At 33.4% G+C, this 16,458-nt stretch overlaps 1 protein-coding gene across 24 annotated transcripts in view; it reads left to right on the forward strand.

The window, feature by feature from the left end:
• TFDP2 (transcription factor Dp-2) overlaps positions 1-16,458 on the forward strand; it is a 149,917-nt gene that overhangs the window by 65,614 nt on the left and 67,845 nt on the right. For 2 of the 24 annotated variants that reach the window (XM_074298452.1, XM_074298457.1), the window contains exons 1-2: positions 5,057-5,268; positions 14,662-14,888. The exons of 6 other annotated variants lie outside the window; for them this stretch is intronic. Coding sequence is in view for 5 of the 18 variants with exons in the window: in XM_074298451.1 (XP_074154552.1) it covers positions 5,190-5,223 (34 nt within the window). In the remaining 13 variants the exon portion in view is untranslated. Of the gene's footprint in view, positions 1-5,054; positions 5,269-5,647; positions 5,668-14,661; positions 14,889-16,458 lie in introns of those variants that run through there. 16 more of the 24 variants (XM_074298464.1, XM_074298469.1, XM_074298468.1 and 13 more) reach the window with 13 other exon arrangements.

The following is a 16,458-nucleotide window of genomic DNA, read 5'->3' on the forward strand; positions in this document are numbered from 1 at the left end:
AGTTGTGTTATATAATTGTGGTGGAATACTCTTGTCCTATCAGAAAGGATGAGCAAAATGGCTTAAAGGGGAAAAAAGACCACTAGCAAAACTTATATGAACTGAAGCAAAGTGAAGTAAGCAGAACCAGGAGAATATCATGTCAGCAGTATTGTATGATGATCAACTGTTACTCTGATCAAGACAATGATCTAAGATAATTTCAGAGGTCTCATAATGAAAAATGCTATCCACCTTCCATTGAGAGAACTGATTAAACTCTTTTGGGTGCAGATTGAAATATTTTTTGTCCCTTTCTTTTTCTTACCTTTTTTTTTTTTTTTTGCAACATGGCAGATATGAAAATATTTTGCATGACTTCACATGTACAATATATATATATTGCTTGCCTTCCAATAGGTAGAGGAAAGATTGGAGGGAGGGAGAGAATTTAGAACTTAAGATTTAAAAAAAAACCAAAGGGATATTAAAAATAAATTTAAAGTAAAAAATGTTTAGTAGTAAAGGAAAGGAGAGATATAAGATTCCATAAGAATGAAGCTGTCCAGATGTTTTTTACATTGACACTATACTGTTGCATCAGGGAGACCCACCGACAATTAATGAAGAATGCCTATTGCCCAAACTAGCCTATACTATCGAATAGGCAGTAGACTGAATGAGGGTGAAGAGGTGTGTGTGTGTGTGTGCGCGTGCACGCATGCAAGATCCAGGGTTATTATTTCTCTCTTGTCAGAGAGATCAGGCCTTTGTTGACCAAGGTTGTTTCTGAATCCTTTTGCTCTCCTTGTTGTGGTGACTGCTTTTTATCAATTAAACATCTATGAAAAAAGGATCCTTTAATATTATTGTTCTGTAAAAAATGACCAGCAAGATGATTTCAGAGAAGCCTGAAGAGATACGTGAATTCATGCTAAGTGAACTGAGCAGAACCAGAAGATCATTATATATAGCAACAACAAAACTATACTAAGATCAATTCTGATGGATGTGGATCTTTTCAGCAATGAGATGACTCAAACCAGTTCCAGTTGTTCAGTAATGAAGAGAATCAGCTATACTCAGAGAGAACTATGAGAAATGAGTGTGGATCTATTATTGTTGGCTTGTATTTTTGTTTTTCTTCTCAGATTTTTTTCTTTTTTTTCTAGAGCTGATTTTTCTTGTGCAGCAATATAATATATATAAATATAAATATTTTATACATATATTGAATTTAATATATACTTTAACATATTTAACATGTCTTGGACTATGCCATCTAGGGGAGGGGGAAAAAGGGAAGGAGCAGAAAATTTGGAACACGTTTTGCAAGGATCAGTGTTGAAAAATTACCCATGCATATGTTTTGTAAATAAAAAGCTATAAAATTTTTTAAAAAATGTAATTGCCTTGAAAAAAAAAAAGAAAAAAGGATTCTTTTAAATTCAATAACTTATTTGACTGGCTTGAGTCAAACTACAATATTGTAATTACATGAAGTGACCTTTTTTCAACTTTAACCTCTCTTGATGATATAGATTTTGGCTTTTGCTCTAAAGAGAATTGTAATAGGTGTAAGGTTTGCAAAGTGCTTTTCATGTATTGTTTCATTTAACCCCATAATAACCATGGGAGAGAAATGCTTTTATTGTGTAGCATTTTATAGATCAGAACTGTCCTACATCCATGCCCCATGTTTCCCCTTTTCTGAAAAAGACTCACTTGAAGCTTTTCATCTCTGCTAATAATCTTTTTATTTCTCTTCCCACCTCTATAACTAAATCCCTTGAAAAGGCCTTCTTTAATAGCTACCTCCACATTTTTTTCCCCTCACTTTTTCCCTTACTCTCTTCTTCACTCTGGCTTTCTACCTTATCTCCACCAAAGTAAGCTTCTCCAAAGTTAGTAATGATCTCTTAGTGTTCTTTTCTCAATCTTCATTTTCTTTGCTCTCTATGCAGCCTTTAACTGATGTTTGCTTTCTCCTTTACATTCTTTTCTCTCTAGGTTTTGGGACACTAGCCTCTACTGGTTTCCTTAATTTACTCTGATTGCTTTCTCCTTTGCTGGATCTTCCTCCAGATCATTCTCCTTAATTGTAGTTCTCTCTAAAGGTTCTCTTAAAGGTCATCTTCTCTTCTCCTTCTATACTACTTCCCTTATTATCTTATCATCTTCTATGAATTCAATTACTGTCTCTTTGCTGGTGGTTCTCACATCTTACCTCTCCTGCTCCAGGCTGTCTACTGATCTGCAAGCTCATATCTCTTAAATTCCTTTCAGACATCTTGAACTGGATGTATGGTAGGCATTGTAAACTGAATATGTCCAGAATGAAACCCATACTTTCTCCCCAACCTCTTGACAGACCCCTGCCTCCCCATTTACTTTTCAAGGCAACACCATCCTCTCAGTTCCTCAATCTCGTGATTTAGGATTCGTCTTACACTCTCCATTTTCTCTGATTATTAAGCTGTTGTCTAGACCTATCAGTTTCATCTTTGCAAGATCTCTGTAATATGCCCTCTTCTCCCCTCTGACACCTGTATCGTTCTTGTGAAGGTCTTCATCCCCTTAATGCCTGGACTATTGCAGTAACCTGCCTTCAGTATCTTCTTGTCCCAAGCCATCTTCCATTCATCCACTAAAATGATTTTCCCAAAATAGAGATCTCACAGTGTTATCCCCTCTACTAAACAAACTTCACTTTTTGCCTCCAGGAACAAATACAAAATGGTAAATCTGAATGTCAATTATATGTAACAGTGACAGTCTTTTGCTCTTGGTGGTATGAACAAAGGAAAAACAAGTTTAAAATAGATTCTGAGAGAATTCTCTTTGGGATACAAGCCCAGTAGCAACACTGCTGGGTCAAAGGGTATGCACAGTTTGATAACTTTTTGAGCATAGTTCCAATTTACTCTCCAGAATGGTTGGATGTATTCACAGTTCCACCAACAATGTATCAGTGTCCCTGTTTTCCCACATCCCCTCCAACATTCTGCATTACCTTTCCCTGTCATTCTAGCCAATCTGACAGGTGTGTAGTGGTATCTCAGAGTTGTCTTAATTTGCATTTCTCTGATTAATAATGATTTGGAGCATCTTTTCATATGGCTACAAATAGTTTCAATTTTTTTATCCAAGAATTGTCTTTTCACATCCTTTGACCATTTATCAATTGGAGATTGGCTTGATTTCTTATATTTTAGAGTCAATTGTCTATTTTGGAAATGAGGCCTTTATCTGAACCTTTGACTGTAAAAATGTTTTCCCAGTTTATTGTTTCCCTTCTAGTCTTATCTGCATTGATTTTGTTTGTACAAAAACTTTTCAATTTGATATAATGCAAAGCTTTCTACTGTGTGATCAATAATGATCTCTAGTTCCACCTTGGACATGAATTCATTCCTCCTCCACCGGTTTGAGAGGTAAACCATCCTATGTTTCTCGAATTTATCTATAATCATATTCTTTATTCCTAGGTCATGCACCCATTTTGACTTGATCTTGGTGTATGGTGTTAAGTGTGGATCAATGCCTAGTTTCTGCCATATTAATTTCCAATTTTCCCAGTAATTTTTGTCAACATTGAGTTCTTATCCCAAAGGCTGAATCCCATTATATCTTGCTGCTTCTTTATTTGAAGATTTTTTTTTGAAGGATTAGAGTTGAACATAAAGAGCAAAATTATAAATTGATAGAAATTACTGTAAAATAGTTTTCAACTTAATAAAACCTTCTTTTTATTGATGACTAAAAGTGGAAGGGGCTGACCTAAGGCAGCTCTGTGTGTACATGTAGTGTATTGAGTGTTCATTCACTAGTGGTGTCAAGTTGTGAGTGACCACTTCTTAAAGATGTATGCAGGACTCCCATTTTGGGTAGAGGTTGGGCTGGATGATTAAACTCTGGACCCCCAAAGGAAAATTATTAGGGTAAAATGAATAAAGATGCAGAGTAGGATCATTATGGGAGTAGAATCAACTAGGTCTATTTGTCTTGCTTCTCTTGTTTTCTGACTTATTCTAGTACAAGCTACATAGAATTAATGAAAGTCATGTTAATGGTAGACAGGAAGACTAGCTAGGGAGAAATTCCCTTAGGTTGTTCACCATGCCAGTGCTGAGATGTTTTTAAGAGGAGCATGTTTCAAATCTATGGGGTCTTTAATCAAAGGAAAATACCCATATGCTCAAAGTAATGCTTGCTAGGTACTTGCAAGAATCAGCCTTGAAATTTATGAACTGGTAAGATCTCTTTAAGCTATAAAATTCTTGAATTTATAGTTATATGCTCACGCAATATTTAGTTAGTAACATCCTAATTATGTAATTAAACTATTATTACCAAAAAGTTATATATATATATAATATATATTTTTTTATTTTATTTTTTACTTTTTATATACTTGCCGTCTCTTCCTGTATTTATATAACAAAGTGACAGGGAAGCTTTATAAAAATGACCCATTTTATAATGTGGTTCCCTAATTTTGAAAAGAATAAAAGGACCTTAGGAGATCAACTTTTGTTCAATCTAATAAAAAAAAAAAACCACCTAAGATTAGCAATTGTATATTTATAATTAAGAACTTACTGGGGCATATAGAAATATAAGATCACAGATGCATGAAATATTCATTGATGTCCTCTTCCCCTCTGACAGATTATATACTTCTGTCTTCCTTAATAGATCATTTTCATGACTTGCTATGAACAAAAATATTAAACATCTGGTTGCCAAACTTTTGATGATAACCTAGAACTTAGGCTAGTCCTTGAACAACAGACAAGTAATTTTGTTCTGGAGTCATTTGAGCTTGGGTAGGACAAGGCAGAGCTTTATGCTCTGATGACTTGGCTTTTGAGAACCCAGTGGAAATTGAGGCAAATTAATAAATTGAAGTCCAGTGGAAAGGAAAAAAAAAAAGAGCACCATTAAGCTGTTCATAGTTGATATCAGAGATGAACATGTTAGTCATTTTGGCATGGAAGCAATAATGCACACTATCTCAAAGGGACAGGATCAAAAAAATGTTTTTAAGGCAAGAAAGCTAGACGGTTATTTCAGACTCAAAATAGTGAGTCTCAGCAGTTTTTCACGATTCCTTTATGTTTCATTCAGTAACTCAGGATACCTTTGCTTTCAAGATGCATCAAGGTTTCCGGCTTTGACTTTGCTTCTGAGCCAATGAATATCCTGGCATGAAAAAAAAACAAAAAACAAGAGTTGTAATGAGTAAGTTTAAGCTATAGATTTTAATGTGATGCTGTTGATATTCAGGTAATTTTAAAAAATTGCCAGATTTTAGATGTACCATTGATTGTATTTTTAATGTAATTCAGCATTTTATTCACATTTCAGTAGAGGAGAGTGAAATTAAATGGAGCCAGCTCAAATTGGGGGTTCAAGATTATTTTATACTGTCTATTCTTAGGAGACCATTGTATTCATATTATCACAGATAGTTTTATCATTGTTGGAAAGTGTTTACAGATTTTGGGATAATATAGGTAATATTTCCCTTAAGCATCTTTTTGGTATACTTATGAAGTATTTTAAATGGATCTATTCTGAACTCGATTGCTTAAGTCTGACACAGTCTCAAGTTTCCACTGAATGGTAACAAAGACTGTAGAGTGTTGTTGGTACTGCAGTGAGAGGCATGCTTCCTTAGAACAGGTAAGAGGGATCATTTTGTTTCACACGGCTGGCTGAGGTTTTGATCTGGTTTATTAGAGATTCTGTAATTAACAGCAGTTTTAAATTGGGGAATAGGCAATAGCATGCTGAATTCAAGACATTCCTGAATGTTGCAGTCAAGGAAACTACAGTGTATTGGGGGTTGGGGGAGGGGAGGGGGGAGACTTATCTTTAGTTTGTCACTCTCATACTTGATAAATTAATAAAAATGCAAAAATAGTCCTGGAAATATTTCTTATCCCAAATATATTACAGGCAGTTGCATGATAAAATTATTTGTTGAAAAGAATTTCTTGTGATTATTGGTTGAGCAAGCAGTCCAAATTGTTATATCATACAGTTTTTACTTTCATTTCTTTCCAATTGTTAATAAAATGAACTTTGCCCCTAACAGGGGGCAAATTTCTGTTGAAACTTTTTAATTGCAAAAAATAAAGTGTGCTTTTTTGATGGTCACTAGAAATAAATATGATGTTTTAAAAGTATTTCAGCTTTTATAGATGTTTCATTACCATTTTCTAGTACAATTTTCTTAAAAGTATTTGTGCTTTGAAAATGTCAGCTGTATTCTAATGAAGCTCAGGCATTGTTTGCTCATAAAGGGGCTGGTGCATTCCACAGCTTTATGGTTTATTATGAGGCACAGTGTGAGAGTGTGGGTGGCACCATTTGGTGTCTGCCTCTTGGGCCAGTGACTGCCATTATGTTAGTTTTGGACTGGCAAAAAAAAATATAGCGAACAAGGTCCTGTGTAGACCTAGACCCTGTGAACAAACATGTTAACACTGAATATTTAAAGACGTGATCCCAGAATGTATGACAGCTTAATTGAGTTGACTATTTGAAGAATACTTCTAAAGTCCATATTTTTAGAACCAAACAGTATTCTGTCAACCATATAACTTGTTCTTAACTTTAATGTACGGCTTATGGACCAACTGAATTTTTTAGGTGGATGTTTTTTGAGAAATCAGTACTTCCTTGATCAGTATAATAAAATTTGAACTACGGGTTGCATTAAAAAAAAAAAAAAAGTAGTTATTTTAAGGAATGTAATCACTGAGGTTAAAGGGAGAAAAGCCCTTCTTTTCAGTTAGAAAAGTCTGATGGGGAAAAAGCAACAGATGTTTCTTCTGTTACAATTGGGGTTGGTTCATTCAAAACTCACAGCATCCCATGTGGAGAATGAGGGTGGATAATAAATCTGACTTAATGAGTTTCAACTTAAGCTTAATAGAACCACTTCTAAATTATTTTACTTATTAAAATTTTAAATTTTGTTAGACTTTGAGTAACTTAGTTTGCAAATGGATATTTCTTTCTAGAGTAATTTATAATTAATAAATTATAATTTTTTAGTTGAATTTGAAGTTAAGGATGAAATTGCAGTGAGGCATAGAGAGATTTATTCCATGTATTTTTGAATCAACATATTTTAGTTTTTAGTAGAGATGATTTGCTATATAGCTTGCCTCTGAAAAAAAGAGTCATTGAGATAGTTGGATACTAATGTGATAAGAAGAGAGAAATAACGAGGATGTAAGATCATAAGGAAAGAAGAATCTTAGAGGCAATACATGATGAAAGCAACTAAAATGAGAATAATATTGGGATTAGTGATTTAAAAAACTGTTAGGCTCTTTTTTCCTTGTAGTAAAACTAAGACAATAGTATGTTATTACAAAACATCCTGAAGTTTTAATTTTTACAGGTTTGTTGTTGAAACAGTTATGAATAATATACTAAATATTCAATTAATATTTACTAAATTTTTGATTATTAAACATGATGCTTTAACACTAGTGGTAGTTTATTTAGCAGTAGAAAACTTAGAAATTTTCTATAATATGGTTCCATATTTGTGTTTAACATTTGTTCATGTGCTTTACAAATTATAAAGTTTGTATAGATCCCGCATATCCTCAAATACAAAAATGATGGGGGAGGGGCAGAAAAGTCAAGGACTCCATTTCCAGGAGATATTATTTTTTTCAACCATTATTATTGTATTTGAGAACTTTTCATCATTTTTTTTTACTTTGATCATTGTTTTAACTAAAATTCAGGCATATGATATTTTAAATTTTTTTACTTTTTTAAAGAAAGGAAACAATAGCTTTTCTTGAGGAAAATATGACAATAATAAGACCGCATTTTAACTTAATATATTTTAAAATCCATTATTTTATTTAAAACTCACTATACTTATTATACATTTTGACAAAAGAATTTACTATTTATAGTAGAACAGAAGGCTTTTAAAATAGACTAAGTAAAGCTTCTCCCTTTCTTTTCTTTTTTTTTTTTTTTTTTTTTTTTTGCTAAAAGATACTTTTGAGTGTCAAAAACAAAATTAAGAATATTAGCTCTGGACCAGGGACTTTTAGAAATGGTCTAATTCAGCTACATAATTTTATATTATTATCCTCAGAACAGTAGGGTTTTTGGTAGATTTTAGTAGTTTTTTTTTTTTTTTTTCTTTTTTGCAGTTTCAATTCTTAAATTTAGCACTTCAAATTCTTAAATTTAGCACTTCAGTGATAGTAAATTATGCATAATTATTTCATTTCTGAATAATTTGTGTTATGTTTTAAAAATGATTTAGAACAATTACAAAGTTGAAACCTATTACCAGTCCCTCCTTTTAACTTAGGCCCCAGTAATTTACACTTTTGCCATTTGGGGTATATTACATAAGCATGGGTATTATAGTAGTGGGAAGCACTTCCAGCAGCAACAACAAAACAATCTGAGACTGATTAATTTTCAGCTTAGCAACAAATTAATTTATTATGGCAGTTGCTGAAATGATTCTTTACTCTTTAGAAGCAGATTTTTATAACAACTATATCTCAAAGAGTGTTTGTGTAAATTGCATTCCTTCCCCTAAAACACAGTTTCATTGCCATGGCTACTCCATCACTGAGGTGAGACAACAGCCTCTTCACACAATGATAATAGATGGTTTTGATGAGTTACCCTGCCAAAAACTCCATTACCTGGTGGCTAACTCTCTAGGTATGAGGTTTGTGACTATGCAGCGCTGTACAGACAAGTCATTAGTTCTCAGTGCATTAGAACATTGTGTTCTGATTTTTGTATTTATTTTGTATTTACTTCTATGTTCTTGCTGTCTTTCCCTGTAGATTGGAAGCTTCTTGAAAGGAAGGGATTGCTTCTATCTTTGTATTCCTAGCACTTAGTATATAGTATATGTTAAAAAAATGCTCAATCAATCAACTGACATGTATTATTAAATTCAAAAAATATTAAATATCTGCTGTGTGCAAGAAAACCCTGTGCTTGGTGTTAGTTATGGAGATAAAAATGATACGAACAGAAACTTGCCCTCAAGGAGTTTACAAAAATAATTCTTATTTAACTTACAGAAAAAGTAAGGTTAGAGATCATTGGTATCTCTAAATTAATTTCTCCCCATTCCAGTCTATGTCCCATTCTACTGTAAAAAATAATCTACATAAAGCTCAGGTCTGACCATATCATCTCTCTCTAATTCATTAAACTCCACTGATTCTCTGTTATCTCCAGGATCAAATAGAAAATCCTCTGTTGGTTTATTAAAGCCCTTCATAGTCTGTCCTCTACCTACCTTTCAGGTCTTCTTACACCTTATTTCCCTTCATATATTTTGTGATTCAATAACATTGGTCATTTTGCTATTCCTCTCACATGAAGATTTTCACTCACTGCCCCCCATACCTAAAATTAACTTCCTTCTCATCTCTGCCTCCTGGTTTCCCTGGCTTCCTTCGAATCTCAGCTAAAGTTTCACCAAATATGAGAAGCCTTTTCTAGTTCTTCTTAATACTAGTATCTTCTCTTCTGTATTATCTCCAAATTACTATATATGTATGTATATATGAAATATGTATGCATATACATACACACCCCTTTACAGTTATGTATCTAATCTTGCTTGTACATTGTTTTTTGCATGTTATCTCCTTTAAACTTTGAACTTCTTGGGAATAGGGACTATTTTTTGCCTTTTTTTCATGTCCACAGCACTTAGTAAAATCCCTAGGATATATGGTATTGTTTCACAGTCATGTCCAACTCTTTGTGATAAATTTGGGGTTTTCTTGACAGAGATATTGAAGTGGTTGGCCATTTCCTTAAGTAGACCTGCCCAGGATCACACAGCTAGTGTCTGAAGCCTTATTTGAACTCAGGAAGATGTTTTCCTGACTCTAGGGACGCACATTATTCACTGTATCACCTAGCTGTCCCTTCCTGACACATAGTAGATCCTTAATAAATGTTAGTCAACTTGACTTATGCCATCTTAAACAAGATGTTTTTTTCAAATGCTGTTGTGATTCAGAGTTAATTAAGCCTCCTTGGTACTTGGAAAGTTCAGTTGACTTCATCCTTTTTCATCAACACGTACTAAGAGAAGGAATGAAATATAGTGGGTTAGATGTTGAGCCCAAGTATTAAGAAGTTATATGGCTTATAGAATGTGTAGATCAGAACATCTTTCTAGGGAACAGTTGCTCATTGTTTCCATATTCAAATTGTCCTGGAAAATATATATCTAGATAGATGTCTTCTCTTAAACTGTATAGAGTTAATAGGAAGTGTTATTGGTGCCAAGGAGTATCCACTGCATTATCTTCAGGATAGATGACTTCTTGGCATTGTAAATTGTAGCTATATTGTAACTATATTTTTATGTGAGTGATTTCTAAATGACCTGTGTCTGTTGATAATAGTAAACTCTGATCTGTCTAGTTGCACCCCACCTTCCTTGATCTACTCTAACCATGCAGACTGTTAATAGGAGATAACATTTTCTGTTTTCTGCTTAACAGCCTTTTTCTATGCCTAGGCAATTGCATGTGTTCCATTTGGCAAACATGCCCCTTGCTGTTGTTTAATTGCTCACAATATGCCAGTTGTGAAGCACAATATTTAGGGCTGAAGAGCATGAGTTTATTGTGAGGGGCTCAAGAAAAAAAGAAGAGCAAATACAATTCTTGTTCTTTTCTAAATAAAGTCTGCAGAGTGGGGTGAACTCTTAACAGTGTGTAACTGGATTGTTCTATGAATGAGCATCTTTTTATTCCCTTAATTTGAATAGATTTCCTAAAGAAGGCGAACTTTTGGATAAAGGTAATCAGGATAAGGTGGTGACTTAGAGGAGTCCAAGTGTCAAGTTGTTTTAGTCATAAGGAAAAGTCAGTCAGTAATTATGAATATAGGAGATGCATTGTACTGAAGTGGGAAAGCTTGAATGAAAATAGATGGAAATGGGAATGAGAAAGATGTGAAATGAAATATTTTGTGAGAAAGTAAAGAAATTTTAAAATGACAAAGTCAAACTTGATCTGCTGGTAGTGTTATTCGAAAACATAATAATTAGCATTATCAATAAGTAATGTAGTCGAAAAATTTTGGTGAGACCACTTTGGACAGATGGAAGGGGATGAGATCCTGGAAATGAGAAGACAAAAATTAAAAGATTATAATAATCCATGTATGATTTTGAGAGCTGGAGAGGACTTTAAAAATCCTCTCTTCTAGCCTCTTTATTTTTACATATGAGCAAACTGAGACCAGTTTGCACAGTTGCAAAGACATTTGTTTATTTTGGTTTATGAGAAAAGGTCTTAACCTTTTAGGAAATATGATTTTTACATAAGGACAAACTGGAGAATAAAATAAACATTAACATTTCCATATAAAGAAGTTCAGAAGTTGGGATTATATATAAAATTGTGAATTAACATCTTGCTTGTTTTTTAATGTATCTGAAATGAAACCCAATAATACCCATGATTGCTTTGTTACCTATTATCTACTACAGATACAGATCTGAACTTTCTTCTGTCTTTTTCCATGTGAATAAATAATTCATTGACAATTTTTTGGAGATGCTTTTTAAAATAATATTTGGAAAATTGAATGTAAATGACTTCATATTAAAAATATTCTGGGTATTTGCAATTCTTAGGTCTAATCATTGTATAGGTGTTAATTTTGACATCTTGTTAAAAATGAAACCTTTTAAGCAGAAACTACAAAGGGCACCTTGAAGAAATAAATATACTAATCAAAACGATAGGATCAGATAATATAGTTCTTGGAAGTAATGTAGGGAAAATAGTATATATCCATTGATCACTTCCAGATCAATCTGTACTATTAATTGAAGTACTCTAATTATACTTGAATAGATTTTGCTTCCATATCTGTCTTAGACAGAAGTCTGACTATCCTCATAACTTTTTCTTTTACATTGTGGAATCCTTATAGATTTGAATTCCATAAAAGAGTTCACTAGAGACTTCTTAAGCCTTAAACCATAAACTTTAGAGACTGACTTTTACTCAGAGTCCTACCCCTCACTTTTGGGGCTGTTATGACTTGAAAGAGCTAAAGAAAAAAAAAAACCAAACCCTTTTTTAAAAAATTAATTTTATTATTATAACCTTTTTTGACAATGCATATGCATAAGTAATTTTTTTTTTACACTATTATCCCTTGCACTCCCTTCTGTTCTGAATTTTCCCCTCCTTCCCTCCACTCCCTCCCCTAGATGGCAGGCATTCTCATACATATTAAATATGTTACAGTATATCCTAGATACAATATATGTAAGCAGAACCGAATTTTTTTTTGTTGTTGTTGCAAAAGAAGAATTGGATTTGGAAGGTAAAAACCTTCCAAAAAAAAATAACCTGGGGGAAAAAACAAAAATGCAAACAGTTTACACTCATTTTCCAGTGTTCCTTCTCTGAGTGTAGCTGATTTTGTCCATCATTGATCAATTGGATCTGAATTAGATCTTCTCTTTGTTGAAGATATCCACTTCCATCAGAATACATCCTCATACAGTGTTGTTGTTGAAGTGTATAATGATCTCCTGGTTCTGCTCATTTCACTCAGCATTGTATTCATCCTGCTGGTCATTTCTTACAGAACAATAATATTCCATAACATTCATATACCATAATTTGCCCAACCATTCCCCAATTGATTGGCATCCATTCATCTTCCAGTTTCTAGCCACTACAAAAAGGGTTGCCACAAACATTTTGGCACATACAGGCCCCTTTCCCTTCTTTAGTATTTCTTTGGGATATAAGCCCAGTAGTAACACTGTTGGATCAAAGGGTATGCACAGTTTGATAACTTTTTGGGCATAATTCCAGATTGCTCTCCAGAATGGTTGGATTCTTTCACAACTCCACCAACAATGCATCATGTCATCTTAGTCAATCTGACAGGTGTATAGTAGTATCTCAGAAAAACAAACCCTTTTATAAGCAAAATATTTTAAGATAAATCTTTCTAGATCTCGGCTATCCCCAGTCTAGCTTTGCATTAGAATATACTTGTTCTAATAACATTGATCAGGCTAGACAAGAGTCTGAGACTTAATTCTGTTAAGTAGATGATGTTCTCAAGGATGGAATTTGAAAAGTATAGGGATAAGTGGCTATAAACATTCAGTGAATTTTCTGATTATTTTTTAGAAAGGAAGAGCTCTGAATATGTTGAAATATAGAAAAGAAGTGGTCAGAACTTGTGAAAAGTTGGTTTTCTTCTTTGCTATCTGAGGAAGTAAATAGCTGATTACCTAGTTAATATTGAAGAACAAAATTTAATTTTCTGGACTATAGTTTATGCTACCAGAATGATGGATTTCTGACAAGGTCTGGAGTCTGTTTGATGAGAAGTGGGACAGAAGATTCATTGATCTGATCAAAAGGCCAAAATAAAAATTGGAAAAGGAGGCAGAAAAAATGTTAAGAAAAAGTTGTTGTATTAAGATCAATAGATATGACAGAGAAAGAGCAATATGAGAGGAAACAACCAGCTTAATTCACTGAAGATAACAGGAAAAAGATTGCGACTGAGAACTCCATATTAATGTATTTGTTGTTCATTTGTTTCAGTCATGTTCAACTCTTCTTGACTTCGAGTTTGATGGGGGAGGGGGGAGTGGCAAAAATATTGTAGTGGTTTACTGTATCCTTCTCCAGTTTATTTTACAGAAGAAGAAGCTGAGGCAAACAAGGTTAAGTTATTTGCTCAGAGTCATATAGCTAGTAAGTGTCTGAGGACAGATTTGAATTTAGGCAGATAAGCTTTCCTCACTCTTTGCCTAGAATTCTATCCATTATACTACCTAACTGTTCTGTATTAATGCATATTCTGGATATATATATTAATGAGAAACAATGTATTTTGGTCAGAAAAACAAATAATATAAGGAAAAGATAAATATATATACTGAATGTCAAGAAGACCTGTGTGGAAATCAGTTAACCTGAAATCTAGTTGTGAGTCAGGATGTGATCTATAGATTATTCTCTTGACTTCAACATTTACATGGAAATTATTGATGATACTTTTCTAAAACTGGATGCAAAACTTGTACAAAGGAAATATTTAGTGATAGGAGGCTTCAGTTATCCCAACAATTTCTGAACATCTCATTTTACTGAAAACAAATTCTATAATATAGTCTTGACTTTCCTTGCTGACAGTTTTATTTTATTTAAAAAAAATTAGGAACTCATAAGGAAACTGTATTTGGGACTTAATTTTAAAAACCTTGGAAAATAGTGACTATGTAATCTGAGGTATAAAGACATTAAAAGAATTTGGGGCATATTTTTTAGAAAGAATCTAATGGTGAACTCAAATGGGGAAAAAAAAACATTTACAAAATGGCTTTTGTGAAAGAAGGACACATAGCATAGTTCAGATTTAAACTTGGCACAGATCTCTGCAGAGAATAAGGCTAAATCCAGAATAAGTTGAAGCTTGTAAAAAAAATTTCAAGGACAATTAAAGTGTCTCTAAGAACTGTGCTTGGAAGGAGCAAAACAAACAAGGATGGGATAGATCTGTGATGTGGGGCAGGTGGTATGATGTTAACAGATGACAGAGAAAGCAAAGCTGCTTATCTCCCATTTTGCTTTTCTCTTCTATATTAAGGATAATGATCTACAAACTGGAAAGATAGAACAGAGATGATTAAGAAGAACTTGAAGCTCAAGATAGGTGAGGATATAGTAAGTGAGCACCTAGCTGATTTAAATGATTCTCCAAGCTCAGGCGAATTACATCCAGGAAACCGAAAGGTCTTGCAGATTGATTGTGGAACCATTATCAGAAATCTTTGAGGACTCATGGACACTGGAAGAAGTGCCAAAAGACTGGAGGTGGGTGAATGTTGTCTAGATATTCCAAAGGTGGGAAAGGATGAATTCTAGAAACTAGACTGCTGAACTTGACATTGATCCCTGGCAACATTTCGGAAAGGATTATTAAACAGAAGGTTTGTAATCACTTAGAGGATAATAATTACCATTAGTAATGAGTATTGTAGGGGTTAGAGTATCATAAGATATAGAGCCAGAGAGACCTTAGAAGAAACACATTCCAAACTTCTCATTTTATAAATGAAGAACCTTAGGCCCAGAAAGATGAAATGATTTACCCAAGATTATGGGTAATGAGTAATTGGCCAATTAACCTCTTTTTATTTATTTATTTTTTTAGAATTAATTGTTTAGTAAGTTGAGTCTAGTGTGGAAATGATATATCTTGAGTTTGATACTAAATTTGACCAACTTTCTTAAGATATCTTTATTCATAAGCTTAAGAAATGTGAACTTGAAGGGCTGGCACAGTGGAAAGAGCAGCAGCCTTGGCATCAGGAGGATCTGAATTCAAATTTCACTTCAGGCACTTACTAGCTTTGAGGTATTGAGCAAGTTACTTAATCCTGATGGCCTCCAAAAGGAAGGAAGAATGAATGAAGGAAAGAGCAAAAGAGCTAGATAATAATTACAGATAAATTGGTTTAAACGGTTGAAAATTATTCATATTCAGAATGTTGGTTAAGGGATTCAAGTCATTTTTGAGAGATCTCTCTTAGTAGCATGCTGTGAAACTATATGTGACCTAAATTGAGTTTTGGGGGTGAAGGGGGAGGATTTTTCAGCATTCATTTCTGTAACATTTTATGTTCCAAATTTTTCTTCCTCCCTCTTATCTTCCCCTTCCCCAACACAAGAAACAGTGTGATAAAGGTTAAACATATACAATCCTTTTCCATATTTTTCATGTCATGGAAAAAAAATGAGACCAAAAGGGAAATAATCATGATTAAGAAAAAGCAAACAAAGATGAAAGTACAATGCTTTGATCCACATACAATATCTATAGTTCTCTTTCTGAATACGGATGACATTTTCTATCCTAAGATTATTGAAATTGTTGTGAATCACCACATTGCTGAGAAGAGTCAAGTCCATCTGATCATCACCTAATCTTGCTGTTACTGTGTACAATGTTCTCTTGGTTCTGGATTAAGCATTAGTTCACATAAGTCTATGCTTTTCTGAAATCAGCCTGCTCATCATTTCTTATAGAACAATAATATTATATTATGTTCATATACCATAATTTATTCAGCCATTCCTCAAGTAATGGCTTCAATTTCTACTAATAACTTGTCTGTTTTTGTCCATGTTTTCCCACAGACTTTCCATAGATTAAATTATTTATGTATGAAGAATAATTTTTATGCATAATTTTTTTTTCATTTTGAAAGTAAGCATGGTATCTTTTATTTTGGTCCAAATTTTGCTTGAATTCTTTTATCTTAGCAGTATGCTATCCCCATCTCACATTCCCATAAGTCAGTCATTTTGTTACACCTTAGTATATTTCAGAGCCCAGAATGTGCCATGATCAAATTAATTTTCATTCTTTTGTAAGTAGACC

Source organism: Sminthopsis crassicaudata, chromosome 3, assembly GCF_048593235.1.
Source record: "Sminthopsis crassicaudata isolate SCR6 chromosome 3, ASM4859323v1, whole genome shotgun sequence".
Classification (NCBI taxonomy): domain Eukaryota; kingdom Metazoa; phylum Chordata; class Mammalia; order Dasyuromorphia; family Dasyuridae; genus Sminthopsis; species Sminthopsis crassicaudata.